Source organism: Alligator mississippiensis, chromosome 1, assembly GCF_030867095.1.
Source record: "Alligator mississippiensis isolate rAllMis1 chromosome 1, rAllMis1, whole genome shotgun sequence".
In the NCBI taxonomy this organism is placed as follows: Eukaryota; Metazoa; Chordata; order Crocodylia; family Alligatoridae; genus Alligator; species Alligator mississippiensis.
The window spans coordinates 437,016,854-437,040,488 of record NC_081824.1 but is presented as its reverse complement, the minus strand read 5'-3'; the positions used below and the strand labels follow the sequence as shown (position 1 = coordinate 437,040,488).

At 43.2% G+C, this 23,635-nt stretch overlaps 2 protein-coding genes across 4 annotated transcripts in view; one reads left to right on the top strand and one right to left on the bottom strand.

Moving 5' to 3' along the window:
* Positions 1-20: 20 nt before the first annotated feature.
* ACAT1 (acetyl-CoA acetyltransferase 1) lies at positions 21-16,904 on the top strand. The gene is made up of 12 exons (XM_059720885.1): positions 21-122; positions 1,930-1,977; positions 3,474-3,591; positions 4,204-4,299; positions 4,569-4,669; positions 5,245-5,388; positions 9,699-9,849; positions 11,368-11,463; positions 14,247-14,360; positions 14,799-14,863; positions 15,705-15,862; positions 16,535-16,904. Exons 1-12 carry the CDS (start codon positions 69-71, stop codon positions 16,653-16,655), a joined length of 1,266 nt encoding a protein of 421 aa, XP_059576868.1. The 5' UTR covers positions 21-68; the 3' UTR covers positions 16,656-16,904.
* A 1,815-nt stretch (positions 16,905-18,719) lies between these two features.
* Positions 18,720-23,635, bottom strand: part of LOC102568925 (protein NPAT) — a 48,393-nt gene continuing 43,477 nt past the window's right edge. For all 3 annotated transcript variants that reach the window (XM_059720871.1, XM_006262469.4, XM_059720877.1), the window contains exons 17-18: positions 22,439-23,600; positions 18,720-20,849 (exon numbers count right to left, since the gene is read on the bottom strand). In XM_059720871.1, coding sequence (XP_059576854.1) covers positions 20,772-20,849; positions 22,439-23,600 — 1,240 coding nt within the window. In that variant the 3' untranslated portion in view covers positions 18,720-20,771. The remainder of the gene's footprint in view (positions 20,850-22,438; positions 23,601-23,635) is intronic.

Here is a 23,635-nt window from a genome sequence, read left to right as displayed (position 1 = left end):
GCGGAGGCGGCCGTGCTGGCGGTGACGGCGCTCACTCGGTGGCTGTGGCGGCGGCGGCGCGGGCCGGGATGGCGGCGGTGGCGGCGATGATGCGGGGCGGCGGGCTGCTGAGGCTGCTGCGGGTGAGGCGGGGGCGGCGGGGCTCCGCCTGGCCCCGGTGCTGCAGGGCAGGAGGCGGCGGAGAAACGGGAGAGCCGGGCGTCCTGCGGGCGGAGGTTCAGGCCCGCACTGGGTTCAGCCTGAGACCCGCGGCCGCCGGGGTCTCTGAGGAGATGATCCGTGGCCAGGCCCCTTCTTGAAGCTGGCTGAGCTGCCGCGGGCCCGGCCGCCAGGGGACCTGCTCCCGGGCTGTCGAAATAAAATCTCCAAGGGAGGCCCCCGCTGGCCTGACTTTTGGTTGTTTTAATATTTGTGCACTTCAAATGAACAAAGCGCCCGCCCATGGCTGAACCATTAGAGGATGAGTCTCTCTTTCATATCCTTCACGGTTGACTATCTGGCCCGTGCCACCTTTGTGAGTAAGTTGCGATTAGCTAAAAAGAAGCAAATTGGAAAAGTGGGAAACAACATAGGGATGAGAGTGGGCAGAGTATCTGAAAGTGTTTTTTTAACTATATTTGCACTTGATGTTCGTCATCAAGCGCGCAGTGTCCTTGGAGTGACCATTCGTTTAAAGTCAATGGACTATTTCCTTTCGCTAAATGAAGTGCTGTGGCCTGTAGTCTTCTCGCTTACGTTGTCTAGTACAGTTGGTGAATGATTTCTAAACTACTCATTTAAAGTTTTATAATCCAAAGAGATTTTTAAGTGCTTTCTTAAAAACCCCGGGGCATGATCTTCCTGGTGTTATTACGCCTGGTAATAAGACGAAGTTAGCTGTCCACAAATTGGTGTGGTGTTACAGATTGCTTAGTTTATTCTGTGATGCTGGGATCCTTTACTTACCAACCTGTTTCCAGTCGCAAATGCAGTGAAACTGAACCTTAGAAATGAATTGCCTCTGATGCAAAGGAGTGCTGAATAAATTTGCTGATAACACTGAATGGCGCAAAGTCCCAAGAAGAAAAGGAGGTGAATAATTAAACCTAATCATCTAGCCACACTTATCTCCTATTGATTGGGGGTGCCCATAGCAGATTGTCAGCTGTTCTGCTTGTCCATACAAGTAGCAGAAGTTTTCAATCCATACTTCACACAAATAGTCTTATATTATTTCACTTGCCAGAAAAGTATTGATCATAGGGTCTAAAGTATGGCCTCATTCTAAACTATATGGCCACGTCCATGTGAGTGTGGACATGTGGTGTGTGGTGCCACATGTCCATGTCAGTGTGGACATGTGGTGTTTGGCGCCACAGACCCTGCATTGCTACCTTGCAGTGAGGGATTTTTTTGACCCCGGGAGAAGAAAAACCCATGCTACAAAAAAGCAGAGCAGCGTGCATGGTAGCAGTGTGCAGCTCACGTTGTCATGGCAGTGTGCACTGCCCAAAACTGGAGCCTAGCCGGTCAGAACTGTACTCCAGCTGCTGGCCAGGCTTCTGTTGCAGAAATGCCATGGCTGCAGCTCCCTGGGGCTGCTGGGTTCAGTACAGTTGCTGGCACCAGCCTCCCCCCTACCCCACCCAGGGTAACCTGCTGCGCACCAGGGCGCATGTGGCACGGATGGCACAAGGTGCGGCTACTGCTTGTCCCTGGGGAAACAAACATCCATACTCATTGGGACGTGGCTTATTTGTCTAACTGTAATGAAAACAACCATTTTATGATATACTTGTTTTTTAAATATTTTTCAGTATTTTTTAACTTGAAAAATACAGGTAATTATCAGTGTTTCCCACTTTTTGAAAACCTCCTCAGTCTTCACAGATATGAGCCAAAACATTAAGATGTGAAAATTTACAATTTTGGAAATGTTTTTCTTTCCAGGCTTTGAAATATGCAAACCGGAGTTATGCGTCCCAGCAAACTTTAAATGTAAGTAGTGTACTCCATTTATGTGTACTGGATAAGTGTATAACTTGCTTTACTGTGTTGTTCAAAGCCAGTCCTAGCTTGTTGCTTGTTGTAACAAGTATCAGCTCTCTACATGTTGCTAGGAGCATAAATTCATCGTTGCGGTGGTTCTTAACCTTTTTAGTCTCAAGGTGTGAAGAAATCTTCCTCTGTCTATCCCTGGATTGGGACATTTTGGGTTGAGGGAGAATGTAACACCCACACACACTGTGCTCAAGTGTTTCTGGATTTATATTGCTGTCTATCTTGTTTGTGCTGTATAGCTTGCTTCCTTTGGGACTGGAGAGGACCCCCTCCTTTCCCCTCTTTATTGTGTCCAGACCCTTTGTCTTAAGTTTCCCTCCAAGAAACCTGTGGAACCAGTTCGGTGACTTTGGTCACTTCACTGGGGGTACTGGGGAAATGATTCAGTGGCGACACGTAGGGTGTACATGGGGGTGCATGTGCACCCCCTGAGCGTGCTGGTACACCCTGTCAGACAGCGTTCCTGGGCGAGGGGGGCAGGTGAGAGTGTTGGTGGCCCCCCAAGAGTGCCAGCCAGGGAATGCGCCAGGAGGAGCGGTCCGGTCCCCCCATGGCCAATCACGCTGACTCGGAAGTGCCATCAGCATGCCACTCTGCCAGCTGCAAGATGGCAGGATCAGCTGTGGGGGGACCCCCTCCCCCCTCGGCCTGCGGGATCAGTCATGGAGCGGGGGGTTGGCTGCAGAAGGACCCCCCCCCCCAACTCTCTGACTGTCCAGTCGGGGGGGGGCACCAGTCGCCCATGAAATAATTGTTCTGCATCAGCAGGGTTCAAATAATGCCTGGTTCTGTTCGCCCACCTAACAGTGCATGGGACCCCATGGGACCCTTGAAAGGATCTCAAGGCGCCCCAAAATGCCATGGTACCCTGGTTGAGAACCAGCACTTAGCATTTTCCATCTCTGTTGTCTGTTTAGCAACTCCCTTTAGCTGCATGCTAATTGTAAATTCTGACTTTGTAACTCATTTTACATCTTTCAGCTGTGCCAGAAACAGCAAAGGGGAAGCAGATATCAAAGTGCTATCTTCATTTGAAAATGATTGTATTTCGTCAGTTTCAGGACTGCTAACTCATGATTCAGTAAATGCTATAAAATGGCTTACAACTAAAACTAAAGCATGTAGGTAATGTATACCAGTAGACATGCAAAAACAGTCCATTGCAACCAGGTTCTGGTGAAAACATTTTGACATTCTTAATATTTTGTTACTTCAGAGTTCAGCGGGTAGTGGAAAACAAGATAACAATTATTTGCTTAAACATTTCATGTTGCAGTAGTGCATAGAGGTTATTACCGCTTTGTGGTTCACTGTATTGCAGATTTTCACAAACATGAACAACAGGTATTGCTCCAAAGAACCTTCAGTTTAAAAGACAAGGTATAATCTTGGAGAAATGACAGTGACTTTTACATTTTATTCCTTTCCATTAGGAAGTGGTGATAGCAAGTGCTGTAAGGACACCTATTGGATCTTTCCAGGGATCTCTCTCTTCATTGCCAGCCACTAAACTTGGTTCTGTTGCAATCAAAGGAGCAATTGAAAGAGCAGGTACGTGCAAGTTACACATGACCAGATGAACAGTACTAGTTTGTATCTTGTTTTGTAATACATGTTCCTTAAAAAAGAAGGGAGCATTGCTTTTTTTTTTTGCATAGCTTTTACTTTTAGCTAAGCATGTGAAAAATATGTAAAGCCTGATAGGTTAGTGTCTGTCTTTTATTTTCAGTGTTGCTTTTAAGAATGGAATGTTAGTTGGTGGCTTATGTGAAATAAGATGTTACTCCAGTTCCTACAGGATGGATGTCCACACCACAAAATGTGATAGTCTGTGTGGCAGTTACAGATTGACCAGCCATGAAAACTGAATCGCCCTACTGGACTGGGGATTCAGTGACTGGCAGGTCGCTAAAACCAGCCCAGATCTTGGCTTTACTATTCTTATTCTCTGAGAGAGGTCATTCTGGGAGAGGACTTTGGAAAGAGCCATCATTAGAGCATATTTCAGGTACAAAATGGTGTGGAAACCCATCTTGATATGGTTCTTTCCACTCTTGTTTAGCCTTGCTATGATGGATCTCATGCATTTTATTTATATTTTGGACTGTAAACCTAGAGTGTTTCTCCTGTCCCTTACAAAATCCGTGACGGGTTTATTTATAGGCATCCGTGCAGAGGAAGTGAAAGAAGTGTACATGGGTAATGTCCTGCAGGCTGGACAGGGGCAGGCTCCAGCAAGGCAAGCTGTATTGGGTGCAGGTATTAATTCTCTCCTTTGTTTCTGGACTTGCTGCATAAAAATAATGAAAATGTAAGAAGCTAGTTACATTTAAGTACAGATTGTAACAGACTTCGTTTTTCTTTAGTTATTAAAATTCTGTGAAAACTGTTGGTAATAGTGACAAACAACCACTTCTGGTTGTTGGTATGTAATGGCTGCTAAAGGCTACAAAGAAATGTAAGCTACAGAGAAATATTAGAATAATATATGTGTTTATCTTATGTAATTGTATACTTACTTGCTTCAGGTTTACCAATCTCAACTCCTACTACAACTATCAATAAAGTTTGTGCTTCAGGAATGAAATCAATCATGATGGCAGCACAGAGCCTAATGTGTGGGAATCAGGTATGTGACTTTTAGAACCATTTAAGTAGAAATATGACTGCTTTTTGAGTTGTGGAGATGTTGAAATCATGACTCCTGAGAGAGACCAAACTAATGTTATAATATTGCCCTGGTAGTTATACTCCAGTTTGGGTTTGTGCTAATACCACTTAGCAAGTTTTTATCAGACTATACAACCTAAATTTGTAAACATATAAATATGACTTTGTTTAGGTACCCCCACATTTATAAACTGTATATTTACAACTTGTCTTGCATATATCTTTAGAGCTGAGCACAAAGTTTTCTGGCAGTTTTGAAAACTAAAGGCAATGTTTTATTTTGGGTTGAACCAAAATATACTTTTCTAAAAACATCAGTTACAGCCATTTGGCTTGCTAATACTGCATAGCTGTTTTCAGTTAATGTCTTAATTTCTGTTCCATAAAAATATAAGTAATTGATTTGTTTTTGCAGAGGTGGGGAGGGGCAGTCATTGGAAATATGATTGTCTTCATTGAGCTCTTTGTTGACAACTTGTGTGGTAGAATTCGCTATAAAACAACTTATTGTGCAATTTTTGTTTGTTTGAGCAGGATGTAATGGTGGCTGGTGGCATGGAGAGCATGTCTAATGTTCCCTATGTAATGATCAGAGGAACTACACCTTATGGAGGAGTAAAGTTGGAAGACTTGATTGTGAAAGATGGGCTGACTGATGTTTACAACAGCATCCATATGGTAAGTTTTGTTGTTCAAGACCTGAAAACTTTTTATTTAATTGAGTGTCAACCCTGAGCCCACCATGCAGCTAAAGAGTTTATCTGCAATGGTTTAATTGTTAGAGTAGGCATACCTGGGAATGAAAGACAGAACAGGTTCTAGGGAGAAGAGTTCTTCTCTTTACAGAATCCTTATTGCAACTGATGTGCAGAACGTGTCAGCTGTTTGTCTGTTTAAAGTTTTTTTTTCTTGCGAATCTGGCACATGGGTAGACAGGAGCTGAAGCTCTAGACTTACTCCATAGAATGCAGAATCAGTCACTAATGGGTCACTTCAGCTGTTGCAGAGTGACTGGTAAAGTAGCTCAACTTCTCTGAGGTTGTTGTGGTCCACCCGTTTCTCTTCTTCAGCATGTATATGAGGTTCCAAGACAAGATTGGACTGAGATTTGAGAAAATTGGCATGTTTGTTTATCTGACCTTCACAAAAGCTCATAGTTTTATGACAAACAAGGTTCCTTGGGTGAATTTGATATCTTTTATTAGACCAACCCAAATAGTTGGAGAAAAGTTATTAAGCAAGCTTTCGGGTGTCTCGGCCAGGCTGAACCGACTCGAGGTGATTCAGAATTTACCCGTTCGTCAGGGCGGGCTGGTGAATGGAGAGGCTGACAAGCTTAATGGTTGCAAAAAACTTTACTTACGTTGTGGGTGGCTGCGACAGAAACGGTTCGGTCATCTGGACAACAATGTGAGTTGCTCCAGCTGGCGAGGCCAATGCCAGTAAATTTGTCCGTAACTCAAGCCGGCGGGAAAAGGGTACGTCTGGGACTGCGTTCGGCGACGGGAAGAAGGATCGATAGGTGATCAGTATATCGATCAGCTAGCCGCAAGTCGGATCTCTGAGAGGCACTCTGCAGCGTGCTCAAAGCTCTTCGACTTGGGCGGAAGTCGCACTGATTTTTAAATGGCCAGCAAGCCAATTACCGGCCGCCGCGTGTGAATAATTTAGCACTAGCCAATTGCGGGTCACGAATTTGCATCCGAATGGCGGGAACTCTTTGCACTGTGCTGTGCTGCAAAGAGAAAATGCATCCTGCAAAGACAGCTGCAAAGTGGCGGGAACTCTCTCCTGCACGCGGGTTCTTTATGCAGCAAAAACCCTCGCTGTGCAAGAGGCTCTCGTGTGTCAAGAAAATTCCATGGTGCCGAGGCACCAAACTCACTGGGTTATGACATAGGGTTCAAAAACCATTCGTCAGGCTAAGGAAGCTTCAGCAGTTGGTGTGTGCTCTTCCTGGATGGAATGAAAAGTAAAGAAGCCAGGGGCTGGGCTGGGGAGTCAGTTGCCAGGCAGATTATAATGTATCAAAAATCCAATGTCTATGTTTAGTCCATGATCTCTAGTATCCAGGAGGTTGATGAAATGGAGCTCATAGGCTTGTCTCTGGGAAGTATTGTATGAGACAAGCCTATGAGCTCCGTTTCATCAACCTCCTGGATACCAGAGATCATGGACTAAACATAGACATTGGATTTTTGATACATTATAATCTGCCTGGCAACTGACTCCCCAGCCCAGCCCAGCCCAGCCCAGCCCAGCCCAGCCCAGCCCAGCCCAGCCCCTGGCTTCTTTACTTTTCATTCCATCCAGGAAGAGCACACACCAACTGCTGAAGCTTCCTTAGCCTGATGAATGGTTTTTGAACCTGAAAGCTTGCTTAATAACTTTTCTCCAACTATTTTGGTTGGTCTAATAAAAGATATCAAATTCATCCAAGGCACCTTGTCTGCCTATGTCCTTAGACCAACACGGCTACAACCTAAACCCCTGCATAGCTTTATGATGAATTCAGAAAAGACTGAAATGTGGCGGATGTGTACGTAGTAAAGCATTAACTGTTCTTCTCATTGCAGCAATATTTTCAGTCTTTTGACTTAATTCTTCAAAATCTTGGGGTGTTATTGGATTACTTTGCTTCGCTTCATAAACAGCAGCAATTGTCCAAAGAATTATTTATCATTATCTACTGGCCTGAGTATTGACATTTTTACTCTTTGATATTCTTTTCCACAACTTCCTGGCTGGTGTAGCAGTATATGTTCCTTTAGCCTGTACTTAAAACTACCCAGATTTTTCAGCAAATGCAAATCCTGGTTGTCAACATCTGATTTGGGGCATGCAGACAACAACACGCAGTTGTGCTCTCTGTTGGCTTCTAATCTGCTTCTGGGATTTTGATTATGACATGCAAAGTCTTGAAGCTTTAGAGATTTTCTGTGCTCCATTGCGGCAGCTGTAGTCTGCTTGAAGTCTTGTTTGGTGACTGGAGGCATGGTAGGGAGCACATATGCTGCAGTTTAGGAATTTATTCGTACTTATGTTCTGTCAGAGCGCAGTGACCTAGATGCTATGAAGCTTTTGAATGTCCTGGGTAGATAGAGGAAGATAAAAATTAACTTGTTTGTACCAGTCCTGTAGTTCATCAAATAGACTGATCTCTACACAGCATTTGTATTTATTTAACTCGCTTTCAACACAGCAGAAATGTAACCCTAATGTTCATGGAGGCTCTAGCAAGGTTAATTTAGTGATCAGTGAGGAGAGGGATCTATCTCTGTGACCCTCAGAATACAGGCAGTCCTCGGATTTATGACGCAATTGGTTCCTGAAAACCGTGTCTTAAGTCGAAATATTGTAACTCGGAACTGATTTTTCCCATAGGAACAAAGTTATATAAATGGGGGGATTGGTTCCTGAACCAAGGCTCAATACCCTATTTTCACCAAAAATAACCCAGAATTTTGTACTTAATCAATTATACATGATTAATATAGCTACACTGATGTATTTTTATTGTAAATAGCAATCATATTGATTTGGAAGGACTTCTTTGAGGTGACTTTGCTGGACTTTTTGAAGGGTTCTTGGCTGGAGTTTTCTCAGGAGTCTTGGCTGCAGGTTTTTCTGGAGTCATCTTCTTTCTTAAAGAAAGTGTCCAAGGAAGTTTGGATAGATGTTCTCCAGGGAGATGGGCGACACAGCGAACTTGTTCACTGGTGTGGCATCGTGTTGGATCAAGTGTTGTAAAGTCGAAACTGATATCAGAAAGTTAAAACCGGGTGTCAATTTATAAATGTTGTAAGTGTGAAACATTGTAACTCAACATTGTAAGTCAAGGACTGACTGTAATTGTGATGTGAACTGCTTGGGTCAGGTGATTGGTACCGGGGATGTATTACCCTTCATTTCTGTCATCAGCTCCCTAGCCCATGTTTGTAGTGTTTGACATTTGTAACCATCTGGCTGTAACACCTTTGGCTGTTCAGTAACTTACATGAAATGACATTGATTATTTCAGTCAAGTGTACACAGTTGTCAGACTGCTGAGAATCAAGAGCTGACAGACTTGGGATTGAGGTATCCTTTTGACCCAAGTAGTCCCACCAGAATAGGAAGGATACACATTCATGAGACAATATAGAGGTACCATTCTGTATCTAAATGGAGGGATTAGTCTTCCAAAATGTCAGTCAAAGCCCTTTCATTAACATTAAATTCAGAGATTTTTAACTTCAAAAGGCCTCCTCAAGAACGTTGCTCTATGGCTTTAACTATGTAGGTCCAGAGAATTGTCCACCAAATTCTACTGGTGAAGTGACCATTCCAGCAGCAATTGTCATAATAAAACAGTAACTGTCAGAAACTGATATCAATGTTGTAGGTGTCAGGAGATGGGCATGGGGTGGTTAGCTTTAAGAAGGGGTGCATCTAGAATTTTGAAAAGGTGTCGAGGTGCATTATCACATATAAAGCAACACACATTTTTCTCCAGTTAAAAATAAACTAGACGCTTTACTAATGTCCCAGGGACCTAGGGTTGTATCATTCAGTTTAAGATTGAAGCAAAAACAAATAGAACTTCATTGGAATGAGATAAAAACAGTCTGCTGGGCTGTGAAATAGGAGTTTCATGACCAGGAGCAGCTAACAAACAACAGAATTGCAGAACAAAGGATAGCGTGACTGGTGGAACATCAAGACTATTGAAAAAGAGATAGGGTTATTAACACTTGTGGAATGAAGAGTTTAGAAGAGATCAGGTAGATTACAATGAGCCATGAAGTCAAATGACTCCCTCAGCACTGCCTGACTAGAAATGCTGCTGTCACTGCCAGGCAGTTGGTTTTAAACTGTGGGTGGACTGGGAATCAAAGCAGGGTGCAAGTGCACCAGTGCATATCCCCTGAATCCACCCCTGGCTTTAAGCTATGTTTGTGAATGTGACTCTCAAAATGATAAACTGAATGTGAGTGGTTTTCCCCAAGGGTAATTGTGCCGAGAATACTGCCAAGAATCTTAACATTTCACGTGAGGAGCAAGACACTTACGCCATTAGCTCTTACACAAGGAGCAAAACAGCTTGGGAATCGGGACTACTGTCAAAGGAAATTGTTCCTGTCTCTGTTTCACAAAAAGGTATCAGTGATTTGTTTTCTTAAAGGATGCTTGTTTTTCCAGTGGAGGATACAAACATTGCAGCACAAATCTGCTAATTTCAGGAATAGCTTTCCCCCCCATTAAATCTGCATAGGAACTTTCTGGGAAACTGTATGTTATTTTATAGGATCATAGGAAAGTGTATCTGGAAGGGACCTCGTGAAGTCATCTAGTCCAGTCCCCTGCATAAGGCAGGATCATCCCTGACCTAAACCATCCTAGCCAAGTGTCTATCCAACCTGGTCTTGAAGATTTCTGAGGAGGAGGGGTTTCTACCACCTTTCCACATAGCCTGTTCCAGTGCCTGACCACTCTCATAGTCAGAAGTTCCTCCTAATCTCCAACCTGAACTTCCCCTCCTGCAGCTCGAGGCCATTGATTTACTTCTGTATCCTATGGTCACTTTTTTTTTTTTTCCTTTTCTGCTTTTACTGTGGCACGGGAGTTGTCCATCCTTGTTCTGTCATGTATATGAGTGGTTTATAGGGTGCATGTGCTAACTGACGTGGCATGGTGTTTGTTACTGGACTTCAATGTTAGATCTTAGGTAGTAGCACTGAAGTAATCAAAAACACTTAGACAAGAATAGTCCATTCTCTGAAGAGAACGTTTATTGAGCACAGCAATTTGCAATTTCAAGCATACGACCAAGAAACAACAGAAAACTTCACCTAAAGCCTAAGCTAAGATGCAACCAAATAAGACCCAGCAACAACACACGCACTTAACCTAAATCAAGATGCAACAGAAATTTTGCATAAGTTTTATGTAGTCCTGAGGACAGAGGATTTCTGCAGCCAGGCATTCAGAAGTTCTGGGGGAGTCTGCTGGTCATCTTAGCTGGTGAGAGCGGTCCCACAGGTTTAATCTTTTCCAGGGCTTTTATGGGTTATTTGCATCCTCCTCTCCCCCTTGGATGGCATGTCTTTCACGTATTCTGTGACTCTCACACTTTCAACATCCAAATTTTCTGTCTCTTGCCCCTCGCAGGTTTTACTTTGAAATGTAAATGTAGCTTCCTGCTGTCCACTTTGAAATGTAGCCCCCTGAAGGGCCCACACTTGTTATGACTGTGCCAGGTCTTTGCCAACAGTATTGCATCATATCCTTTTAATTATTTTTATAGCCAGAAAAGATCTGTGCTCTCCTCTCAGCACCCTGCTGGGAGGATTAATTGATAAAGGTCTCTTACTAGTCCTCTTGCAAGAAAATGAGATGCAAGTATAAACTTGTTTTCACGTGTCTCGATAAAATGCAACTTTTTTAGTCTAAAGAGAGACATGACTTAAATCATAGTAACATTTAATTTAAATCTGTTTAGGATGCCTAAAATGACTCTAGCATAGAGTAGACATTATAGAACTTACCATTTAGTAGATTTTTGGATATAATCAGGACAAGAACAAGTTTGCCCTGTGTATGTATCTTTCCATGCCAAAAACTGACTGAGCTGGTTTGCACTTGAAATTGGTTTAGTAAATGAAGTCTCAATTTCAGGGAAGCCGGATATAGAAATGAAAGAAGATGAAGAGTACAGGCGTGTCGATTTCAGTAAAGTTCCAAAACTGAAGACTGTTTTTCAAAAAGAAAATGGTAAGTACAGCATAGCAAAAAAACAACTGTTCCTTCTAGAGAGAAAACCGTGTTAGATATTCTCTGCATTTGGGCAATCAGTGAACAATGCCGTCTCCATCTGAAAGTACAGAAAGAATTTAAGCAGACTATGACTTCTGAACTTGGATGTTGGCCAGGGTATTGGGACTAAAACATGCACAATAACTTCATTTAACTTGGGTTTTCTGGTGATTACCAAGTAATATGCTAAAGGAGAGGACAAAATGCATCACATTTTTAATCAAAAGATTTCCATTGGTTCTCATAACTCTACTTGCAGTAGAAGGGTGACCTGCTTTCCTGGAAACAGGAACTCTTGTTATTTCTGTCTTTTGATTGAGTTCTTCTAAAATATCCCAGAGGAGGATCTTGCTGTTTTTCTGCTGGTCACAGTAGGGTTCATATGCTCAGAAGAATGTCTAAGCTATCAAGATCCAGTTATGTTACTTAGTAACAATGTTTAAAGTTTGGAACCACTTTGGTTGTTGGATGAAAGGCACATTATTTTTTTTCTATGGCACTGCGAAGGTGAAGATAACATAAAGGCAAGTGTCTGAATTTGTTAATCATCATTTATACTGGGCAGCATCCTCCGTGGTATGGAGAATTGGCCAGTAGCCAGCAGTGGAGAAATGCAGTTTGTTGCACACTTAGATTTGTTGTTTTTTGTTAGCTGTGATATCGTGAATGGCTCCTGCTTATTAGGGCTGTGCAAAGCTTTGGATCATGATTCAGATTCAGGGATGATTCGAAGGCCAAATATATGAATCTGAATTGAATCACTGGAAGCTTTAGGCTTTCTGAATTGATTCAGAGCTTCCGAATTAATTCGGAAAAGAGTCGGCCATAGGGTATAATGGTGAATCAGTGAAATATCTACAACTTTGTTGTCTTTTGACTGATTTAAGATGAAACTTGCAGGGATGGTAGCCTCTGCTGAGGCCACAAAGCCTGCCAAGTTTCAAGGAGATAGGTGCAGGGGTTTGGGGGAAACTGCACTTCAGGTTGCTGACAAGCAAAACTGGTGACATGGGTGACCCTGTGTGTGTTAAGGTGTAGCAGGGTGACAGCTGCAGGCCTGCTAACCCCTGCTGAGGCCACGAAGCCTGCCAGCTGTTAAGGAGATAGGTGCAGGGGCTTCTGGGTTCTGGAGCCCTGCACCTCTAGCTGCTGACAGGCAAAACTCATGACGTGGGTGGTTGTGCAACTGTGTCTGTCTTGGAGCACATGGGGGGCAGGGAATGACTGCAGGCCTGGCTGCTAGGCAACTGTGTTACCAGTCAGTCATGATTCACACAGGTACCAGCTCAATGCACAGTAGCTAGCTACTAGATAATGAGTTAATGAGCAAAGATTAACACCTACAAAACCATAAACTAAGGAGAGGAAAGAATCAATGCAGAGCTGGGATTTGCTTCTGCTCCAAGACAGAAACAGTTGCACAAGCACCCATGTCATGAGTTTTGCCTGTCAGCAGTTAGGGGTGTAGGGCCCCAGAACCCCACTGCATGTATCTCCTTGACAGCTGGCAGGCTTTGTGGCTTCAGCAGGGGCTAGCAGGCCTGCAGCTTTCACTCTGCTGCGCCTTACCACACAGTGTCACCCACGTCATGAGTTTGCTTGTCTGCAGCTTGAGGTGCAGTTCCCCCCAAACCCCTGCACCTAACTCCTTGAAACCTGGCAGGCTTTGTGGCCTCAGCGAGAGCTACCACCCCTGCAGTTTTCACCCCACTGTGGCTTAAGACACACGTGACATGAGTTTTGCCTTCACGGCTTTGAGGTGCAGTTTCCCAGAAACCACTGCACCTATCACCTTGAAACTTGGCACATGTCATGCTCTCAGCAGAGGCTACCATCCCTGCAATTTTCATCCAAATCAGTCAAAATACAGCAAAGTTATAGATATTTAATTGATTCCCCATTATATTCTATGGGTGAATCTCTGAATCGGCTCCAAATCTTCTGAAGTGATTCGGCTGAATCGAATCAGAAAAACGATTTGGATCTCCGAATTGGCCAAATCTGAATCCAAATCAAATAGTTCCCTATTTGCACAGGCCTACTGCTTATGGCTCTGGGATGGGCTGTCATTTTTTTTTCTCCTTGATGCTGCTGTTAGTTTGGGTGATTTGGAACTGCAGGGATGACCTAGAATTGGACATGGAGTTTCCTTATTCATGAAAAGCTAACCTTAGTGGAAAAATTATGAGTTTCCTGTAGAGAGGAACCCGTATCAGGGGTGTGACTAGTAGTAGCTGAATCTCTTTTGCCTCTCAAAAATATTGTTGCACATTATGGAATACCACCACTGCTTTTAGCACTGATCCTTCTGTTCATGATCTTTCACAAGGTGTATCGGTTTAACTAAAAGGGTGCTTCCAAATCTATTTGAAACCGATGCAAACCTAGACAGTTATGATGAAGCAGCCAATGTGCAATATGTCCCCCTGCCCTCTCTCAGCATGTTACAGTTTGTTCCAAACAGCTATACTCTAAATCAGTGTACTTGCCCCACTTTGCAGTCTGGGGGTAAATTGGCACAGTGGTAAGATTACCATTTACCTACATAAGATAAGTAAATTTAAATCAGTTTAAATTTAAATCAATCCATGTGGTGATTTACACTAGATTAACTATGAGTAAAAACAGTGCAATGTGGGTCGAAGACCTCTGCAGACAATTGCATTGGCAAAAGATAGCTGAGCTGTTGTACTTTTTCCTCTTGTTTGCCTACTGTTCTTGGTGAAATTCTTTGTTTACAGGGACGGTCACAGCTGCCAATGCCAGCACGTTGAATGATGGAGCAGCTGCTTTGGTTGTGATGACTACAGATGCAGCCAGGAGACTTAATGTCACACCGCTGGCGCGAATAGTAGGTAGGGATTTTTCTGAATCACACTTCTCAAGTGCAGTACTGAAAAATACCCCTCTAATTTTGCCATGAACCTACAAATCTTGTTTTATTTGGGGAGAGTCACGAAGGCAGTTCATTGGATGGGATGGTGTAGCTACTATAGAACCCAAGTTATATTTTTTAATTCAAGGAGCCAAACACACTTGTAGGAGGGTCTGGTTATGATTAGGAATTCAAGTTTGGGACCAAGTTTGGTGTTTTTGAGGTAAAATCTGAAAAGTTTCACCCTGTTTGTGCAAGGCTATGAACTGTAGATATAGCTGTTCTCAAGAGTCATTGTAACAGTCAAAATCTCTCTTTTCTTCAGTAAGTTAAAATGTACTGGGAATGTGAGCTTTGCCATGACCATTGCTTTTGGGAAAAATAATAGTGGTTTTCAGTAGTGTTTATGATCTTACAGCTTTTGCAGATGCTGCTGTAGCTCCGATTGACTTCCCAATTGCGCCTGCATATGCTGTTCCTAAGGTAGGAACCAAATTGATCATGGCTGAACAGGAAACTGCAAGCTTGCCTAACTATGGGCTATGCCAGTGACCCACCAGGGATTTTCCTAGTACACCTAATGCTTTTCTCATATGTATGCTTATTGTAGATATCTGGTATGGATGGTAGTGCAAAAGTGGAAAAGATTGTTTATATTATGATTGCTATAACCAGGAATTATTCCCATGCAAAATACACATTCAGCTTTCTGGCCTTGTTCCTCAGGGAACACTGGCACCTTTGAAATCTGCTCACTTTTAAAGACAGTAAAAGTAGTTTTGAGCACTGTACTTTACCGTCCTAGGCAATGGAGACCCTGAAGTTACATACCCCAAATAAACTGGAAAAACGTAGAAAAAATGTCTGTTATACCATACAAGGCATGTTTGTACTCAGCACTGAAGAAATCTGAGCTAAAATCTCAGTTGGTTAATAATTATTCTAAGTCTGTCAAACAAGAATTTGTTTAATAAACTGAGCTTTTATCTATACAGGAAAGACCTCTTTTATATTACCTAGGGCATGTATGTATATAAACAAGTGTTCTCCCAGGTGGACACTTGTATTCTAATAGGAGTGCTTTTTCGGGTTAGATTTTGCTTGGGGAGGGGCTTGGATAAATCGTAATGAAAATGCTCACCCATATCACTGACAGCTAAAATTTTCTGGTGTAGGCAAGACCTTAATTCCTTTTAGGGAAATGCATATTTGTACTTGGGTATAAGATTAGTTCACCTCTGTGGACAAGTTACCGTGCCCAGTGTGGTTGGTAACTTTCCAAAAGAAAGTCGAAAGTGGGTATATATACAGGAATTTTTTCTAGGTTCTCAGCGAGGCAGGTCTGAAAAAGGAAGACATTGAGATGTGGGAAATCAACGAAGCGTTCAGTGTCGTGGTCTTGGCCAATATCAAAATGCTCGGTATTGATCCACAGAAGGTGAACATACATGGAGGGGCTGTGTCTCTTGGACATCCAATAGGGTATGTAAAGCAATGTGTTGTTTCTGCTGAACTAGGGGCCACAAACACCACCTGTGGCTCAGGGAGTGGAGGTGGGGTGTGTGCGCTGCAGGCAGCACTCCACCAGACTGGTCCAAAGTGCTGGCTCAGGGCTGGTCAGAATCTGGTCCCAAGCCATGTGTGCACACTGGAGCCAACACACAGGGCTGCCTGGGGTGGTGCATGCAGTGTGCACCTCGTACCAGTCCCTCCTGCTGTTGCCAATGCTTATAGGTGCCAAGTCTATTCCATGCACTGTAGGTAGCACAAGTTGCAGTGGAGCCAGCACATAGTTCATGGGGTGGTCTGTTGAGGGTGCTGTTTGCAGCACAGGGGGCCTCCAGACAGACTTGTATGCTGGCTTCAGCACAGCCTGATCTGGACCAGCCCTAGACCCAGTGCACAGGATTGGTGTGACACAGGTTGTGTGTGCAGCTCATGCCCCAGACAAACCCAATGTACCATGAGCAGTGTCTGCAGCACTGGGTCTAGTCTACTGCATGCAAAGTCAGTCTAAGACCTGTGGGCTTTGTTTGATAGCTCTAGCTTAACACAGGGGTGTAGTGGTGCACTAGCACTGCTCTGTTCCTGTCACAGAGCAGCTCACAGAATCCTGACTTCCTCCAAGCTAAATGGTCTTTTCTTCTATTCTAGAATGTCTGGCGCAAGAATCGTGGCACACATGGTCCACGCACTGAAGCAAGGACAGCATGGTCTTGCAGGCATTTGCAATGGAGGAGGTGGAGCTTCTGCTATACTGATCCAAAAGCTGTAGATGGCTGTCTGAAATGTTAAGCCTTAAACTTAGTAATAATCAAGTATCTTAAATGGTGGCTGTTACATTTTATTTAAGAATTTGCAGACTACTTAAACTTCTGGCAGCTGCAGCTTAAGTATTTCTTCAGAGCAAGTCAGAAATACTGACATCTGTTTTTTATTACTTCAGTCTGAACAAAAATGTGTCTAATTATGGAAAAAAAATACAAACTGTCAGAAGCCAATAAAGGTTGTATCCTTACGCTGATTCAGGACTTTCATGCAAGTGATTTACAGATCATTTTTCTTGGTTATATATTGCTGGTATCAAGTTACTTGCACCTCTTTAACACAGTTTAATTTTGAAGTCAGTAAAAGCTGCTTGAAGCTTTTTCATGAAAATCATGATGGTTACTTTCTAACTGTTTTAGTATTGCAGAGAAATTCTTTTCAAACAGTGTGGGAGTCTATCTTGGCCCTAGCTGTATACATTTCTCTAGGAAGTAGCTGGAATATCAGCTCTTCCATTGAGAATTTCTGCAGCGCTTGTTTAGCATTGGTTACCTTATTGTTATTAATAGTAACTAGTATCAGGGGGAAGACAAGTTTGTCAGCCAGAACTGAACTGTACACAGAAAATGGCATCTTCACTGTGTGCCAGCTAGGCTCTGAATCACTTCTGTATAGGCAGGAGAACCACTAAATCTGTGCAGCCTGATTCTGGTGGCAAGACATCATTAAGTGTCCCACTCTACTGTGCTGCATGAGCGGAAAACTCCAAGATACCTGGAAGATTTTTTTTAAAAGAAAGAATTGCTAAAAGCACATATATTTGTGCTATTCATACTAATGAAACAGGCCTTAGCATCCAGTTTAAATTCTCAAGGGTTTGTATGCATATTACACAAGTTTTTAAGACCTTGGACTTCTAGAAGATGTACCCCTGTAAGAAAAGCTGTTGCTGAAGTACCCAATCTGTGTGGTAATATTTCAGCTTACTAAAAAACAAACTGTGAAGACAGTTACCAGGGGAGAGCAGAGGTATCACACTCAGGCTCCATGTGATGTGCAGACTAGCCTGAGCTCCACAGGTAGCACCAAGGGCCAGATCCAGTCCACATCTTTGATCAAATCTCAGAAGGAAAGGATCCTTTATCCCAGGGCTGTCAATTTACCTAGCAACTTTTTAGGGAACTAGTAGTGCAGGTGGCCAGCTGCATCACACTCAGACAATTATACAGCAACACTTAATTCCTGATGTCTACCACTTTCTTTACAGCTGCTTTGAATTCTGACCTTCACAATATACTGTAGGGGGGCTTATTTCTGTTCCTCCCAAAAGAATGAAAGCAAAGGAGAAAAAATTAACTTACATTTTCCCCCCTAAAAATAGCTCTTACCTGTAATATCCAAACCAGAATACACAGGCAGAGGCTGCAGTAGATAACTGTAGCTTAAACTAGCTTCACAAGTAGTTACAAATGTTATTTTTTTAGCTTAAAGCAGTTGTTACCTACTCATAGTTTTTATAGCATATTTCTGAAAAAAGCCTGTACACCAATCTTAAAACAATGTTGCTTACAACCTTAATTATTAAAGCTTGAGCCAGGAGTTGAACATCCCTGGTCTACACTGTCTGGAGCAGGGATCACAAGACTTGGTTTATTAAATTGGTTCAAGACTTGAACATGAAGCAGGGGAAAAATGAGCATAATAGTAGAGATTTTTCCTTAAACACAAGCTTGTCTCTGTTTCTCCAACACAGCATTATCTGCTATATTTTCCAGGAAAAAAGACCATAATGGTTTTTGTGCAACATAAGGAAGGAGGAGAGGGTGTTAATCAGTAATAGAAAAGTGTCTAAGCGTGGAAGAAATAGCGTTTTCCAAAAAAAAAGACTGCACATTAAAACATCAGCTGTGCCACTTAAATTTCATGCTCTAATAGTTGGCAGTAGTTATTAAAAATAGACCTCAACATTCATGTTTCACACCATTCATGCAACATGTGACTGATAAATGCATTTCTACAAGAAGTGGGTAAAATGAGCCCTCTACAAAACACTACATTTGATACACAAAACTGGATTTAAACAATATTTATTCAAGCCTTAAATGCTATGCAGTATTAATTTATTGAATGGGTTTAATATAAACAGCTACTGCATAATATTTTGTTCCTTAGGAATCCTTGTATGCTATTTGAAACATTGCCCTGTCCCTGTACAGATCTCTTACAACAAGAAAAAGTCAACTAATACATTGTTTAAGAATTCAACAGTGTGAGAACAGATGAAAAAACATGCCACAGTGCCTGTGAAGAAAAGCAGAACTATTGGGGTCTACAATACCCAAAGCTGTGCCCAACTTTTTTGCCCCTTGGGCTAGATGGGCAGAGGGAACAGGTCTTGTCTGTGGGCTGGATCCAGCTGGTAAGCTTGATCTGGCACCCAGGGCCAGTGTGGCAGGGACCTGATCTGGCCACTAGGGTGAGATGCCCAGCCCATCAGTAATCCAGCTGCCTAGTGGGGCCAGGAGTTGCCAGGCCCTGATCTGGAAGTGGGGGAAGCACCCTGGCCTCAAACAAGGGCAGAGGAGGGAAGGGAGGGGACAGGAAGCAATCCAGCCCCAATCCAGACTTGCAGGTAGAGGTGGAGGGGAGGAATGCCACCTGCCCTGAGCATGGGATGAAAGAGGGAGGTAGGGGGAAAAGGGTGGCTCGGAGTGGAGTGGCGCGGCTCCAGCCTGGCCTCAATCTGGGTGCAGAAGGGGGGTGGGGGAGAAGGAGATGAGGAGCAGCCCAGCCTGATCCAGATGAGTGGGGGTAGACCCAGCTGATCCTGCCAGTGCAGCACTGGCCCATGGGGCTGGATCCAGCTGCAGAGAGATACCAGTACTCCCCAGTCACCAGAGTTTCCTGAGCCACAGGGATTCCTGTGGGCTGGATCACATGGCTCTGCAGGCCATATCTGGCCCACAGGCTGGCAGTTGAGCATCCCTGGTGTATACCATCAGAGCAGGGATCACAAGACTTAGTTTGTTAAACTGCATTCACACCAACTGATGCCAAAGTTCAGGATCAGCATATGGAAGTCCCCCCCCCCTCCCCAGTGCCCAAACCCAGACTACTCCATATGGTAACTAACCCAAGAGTAGTTTAACAGCAGGATCTACATTTATTCTGATTAAATGTAAAAAAAACAAAAGCAGATACTATGGTATTTGCATGTGTGGCTGAAAATATACGTGAAGAATGCAATGTAAAGTATAAGTTGAAAAATAACTTCCCCATTAGAAAGTATTTAGATTCAGCCTGGCTATATTATTATTTTAAATATTTTTGCACTCTCAAGAATCATCCTAGGGGGTGAGTCCTGCATTTGAAAATAAATATTTTACCCTGGATAGTGGCTAAATCGATATTGCCTGTTCAAAATTTCGAAATATTATTTTTCGGTGAGATAAATCAAGATGACTTGCATGGCTCATAGTACAAGCTGCAAAAAAAGTGTCTGTTTTTGCCTCTTTTTCATCTGGCAATAGCTTTCTAAACAGCAATGCAGTTTTCAAAAAGCCTTATTGTTTGGAGTGGTCTGCACAGAGGAATAGAAATTTACCAAGTGGTGAGAGATTATCTAGATCTGGAATGTCCTAGCTCCCATCCCAATTGTCTTGTTTAAATTCAGCAGTTCCAAGTCTTAAAAAAATTCTAAGCTCCAGAATCATCACCCTGCAGATTCCTGATCTCCCCCCCACCACCAAGTGACTAAGCAGTTTAGCCAGGTATGTAGAGAATTCTGTAGAACAGACAACATCTGGTGTTCTGGGAAACTAAGAACATCTGGTAGTTTACAACTCTTTTTACAGTACATTTATACAATATTTACATTTCACAAACAAGTCTTACCTGTACAGTTCTTAAATTCAATGGCTCTATGCTTCTGCAAGTGCTTTCTCAAATAATACCAGCCCACTTCTATTTACAAATTAGCAATCTGTTTCAGAAACAGCATGATTTTGCTATAAAGTGAAACTTCAGTGCACTGAAAGTGCAGCTCACCATTTAGAATTTGTTTCTCTTCCCACACAAAACCTTTGCATGGCAGCACCCAGTTTTATACAGTCACAGTTCAGCTTTATTCATCATAATGCAGAGATAACAAGAACTTGTCCACATCCATTCCAGCTGGAAAAGAATTTGGAAGCTTCTTTTTCTGTCAGGAGGAAAAAAATGGCTCACATTAAAACCGAAGCCAAAGAATATGAAGGCGAAGAAGAGGTTTGCAAACATCATGGATCTTGCTTTATGTTTTCCCATCTGCATTACCATGGAAATAGACATGAGGCTTATTCAGAAAACAAGCCATGCTTGCACAGGATTACTGTATGGAAGTATTTTCATTGTATGTTCCGAGTAGCAGACATGCAGCATAAGTCAAGAACTAGGAGACAGAAATAGATGTATTGCCTCACTGCTTTCAGACACATCCCTTTGTTTGTATGATCCAAGTTCCTACATTCACAACACATGGATTAAGCTCATCACAATGGGCCGCCTCTGGGTAAAAAGTGTTTTACGGCTTAATATTCCAAATTACAAAAAACAGATGTGCTTTATATTATAATCTATAGACTACTTTTTAATCTCAAGTAAACGTCTTTGCAATTCACCACTGTATCTAACATCCAAGGTAACATTTCAAATTACATGTGATTTTTAGTTGCAATGCCTTGTGGACATAAGGAAAGACTGAACCCCAGGCCTGCCCAGTGCTGGTTTAAAATGCAAGTGGTTCATTTTTTTTGCAATGAGTAAGTTTCTACGGCTAGGGACAGACATTCAAAAAGCCTGAGCCTGAATTGTTTCAACCTCTGCAGGTTAGTCTAACCTGGCTACTAGGCTGAGCTGATTTGTAACTGCACAGACATCACAGACATGCAGGCACATGCCTGCAGTGGCTCAGGCTAGAAACCGGAGGGGTGCTAGAGCAGCCCTCCGTCCCCTTTCCACAGCACCAAGCTGAGGGGGGCGTGGCCAGGCTCCACAGGATGTTCTGATTACCCCAGCAGAGAACTGGTAACAGTGTTCACCCCTAACTCTGTGTTCATCACAGACATTACCTGTTGATTCAGTACGGACGGTAGCCAGCATGTGGTCTGCTAGCTAATACATACACACCTTCTCAGCAAGGCAGAGGGGAGTGGCGGGGAGGGAGAAAGCAACCCAATCTCTGCCAGAGCTGCAGCCAAGCAGCAGAGGGGAGGGGCCAGCCCTGCTGTGGAACAGAGCCCAGCCCAGCCCAGCCCAGAGAGCATGTTGGGATGCTGTGGGAGTCTGATTTATCTTAAGCCAGCAAGGAGTCTGGGACTGACACTGAATAAGCCGGTTTGACCCAAATCAGTTAAATCTGATACTACATTCAATCAGGTTTATCTCAAACTGGTCAGCCATTTTCAAATTGGTTTATGTGCACTGAATATCTGTTGTTACAGCTTTAAACCAGTTTCTGATCACTTAAACTGGTTTATGTGTTTGTTCCTAGCCTAAGACACTAACGTGACCTTGCAGCACTACAAGCTCCAGTAAAGTGAAGGGTGGGTGCTCCTGCACAGGTGAGGACAGCCCCTGACTCTTAAGAATTAGTCATGATGAGAAGCAGATGGGTTCAAAAGGATGTCACTGGTACTAAGAAATTTGCATTAGGGGATGTTTGAGTTTTGGGCTCGCAGCTAGATCCTAGATCTATACTGGACAGAAAATACTGGCAATATTCAGATAAAAAAAGTAAGTGTCTGTACTTGCCTTTATCTTCTTCTTTTTCATTGGCGTTGTAGAGCTCTGGAGATCTTTTCTGCTGGCAGAACGAGAAAGTCTCTCCCCCTCATTCAGGTCCTCCAGCTTCCTTTTCTTTCCTGTGCTTCTTAAAGACCTGAATTGCTGAGTATTGTCCTTTAGGGGAGTTGTAGTACTAGTCCTTGCAATAGCAGCCCGTGACAGAATCATCAATGTATGGGCAGCCATACTGACACTATTTTCACTACCTGTTTCACTAGTTGGGCTGCAGGCTGGCAAGTCTGGAGTAGCTGGAGGAACCATTATTCTAGGGGTTGTGCTATCTTCATTGTAACGTCTACATGTTGGTGTCCTTATGCTGTCTGTGGTATCATCTGTATGCCTATCCCCAACTCCTGATGGTGTACGGGGTACTGGTAAATCCCCGTTTTCAACCACTTTGCTAGCAGGGCTATTCCACTGAATGTCATGTAACATTTCCACAGCTTGCTTTGTTAATGGGCTTGCCAGGCAAAGGCCTTGGCTGGAAGATTTAGCTTGGTCCTGCTTTGGCTCCTTTGAAGACTGGGAAACAGTTCCTGAACTTTTGCTGCTGCCATTAGACAGTGTGCCTGTTTTTTTGTTCACATCTTGTACTGAGGTAGCAGTTTTCTCATTCCGAAGGCCAGTGTTCTGTTGGCCATTGGACAGTTTTGCAACTTCCTGATTGTTCTGCTTATCATCAGTGTCTCTCCTTAATTCATTCTCTTTGTTTGCCGTTGTCTTGTGAAATGACTCTAACCCAACTCCCGAGGCCAAAGCCTTCCTCTCAGGCTGTGCTTCTTTCACGACTGCACCTCTATTGCTACTGATTTCAGGCTTACATAAAATTCTAGGCAATGTTTTCTCCTTCTCTCTTTTGCTAGGCTGTATTTTAAGAGATGCAGATGTAGCACTAGGAGAATCTACAGCAAACAAACTGTTCTCACTCTTTTCCTTTTGCGATGAACTCATAGCTTGAGCCTGGGTGTTTCCTCCTGGAGCTGGCAAAGCACTGTCAAAGCAAAGTACTCTCCGATGACTTTCATTCTGCTTGGAATTTGAACTTGTGGTCTCTCCCACTGCTGTAAGAGAAGTCTCCTCAAGTTTCCTTCCCTGGTCTGAACTGACATTTCGATCTGAATTACCAGTCCTAAAATGAAAATAATCAGGAACAGAACATGATTA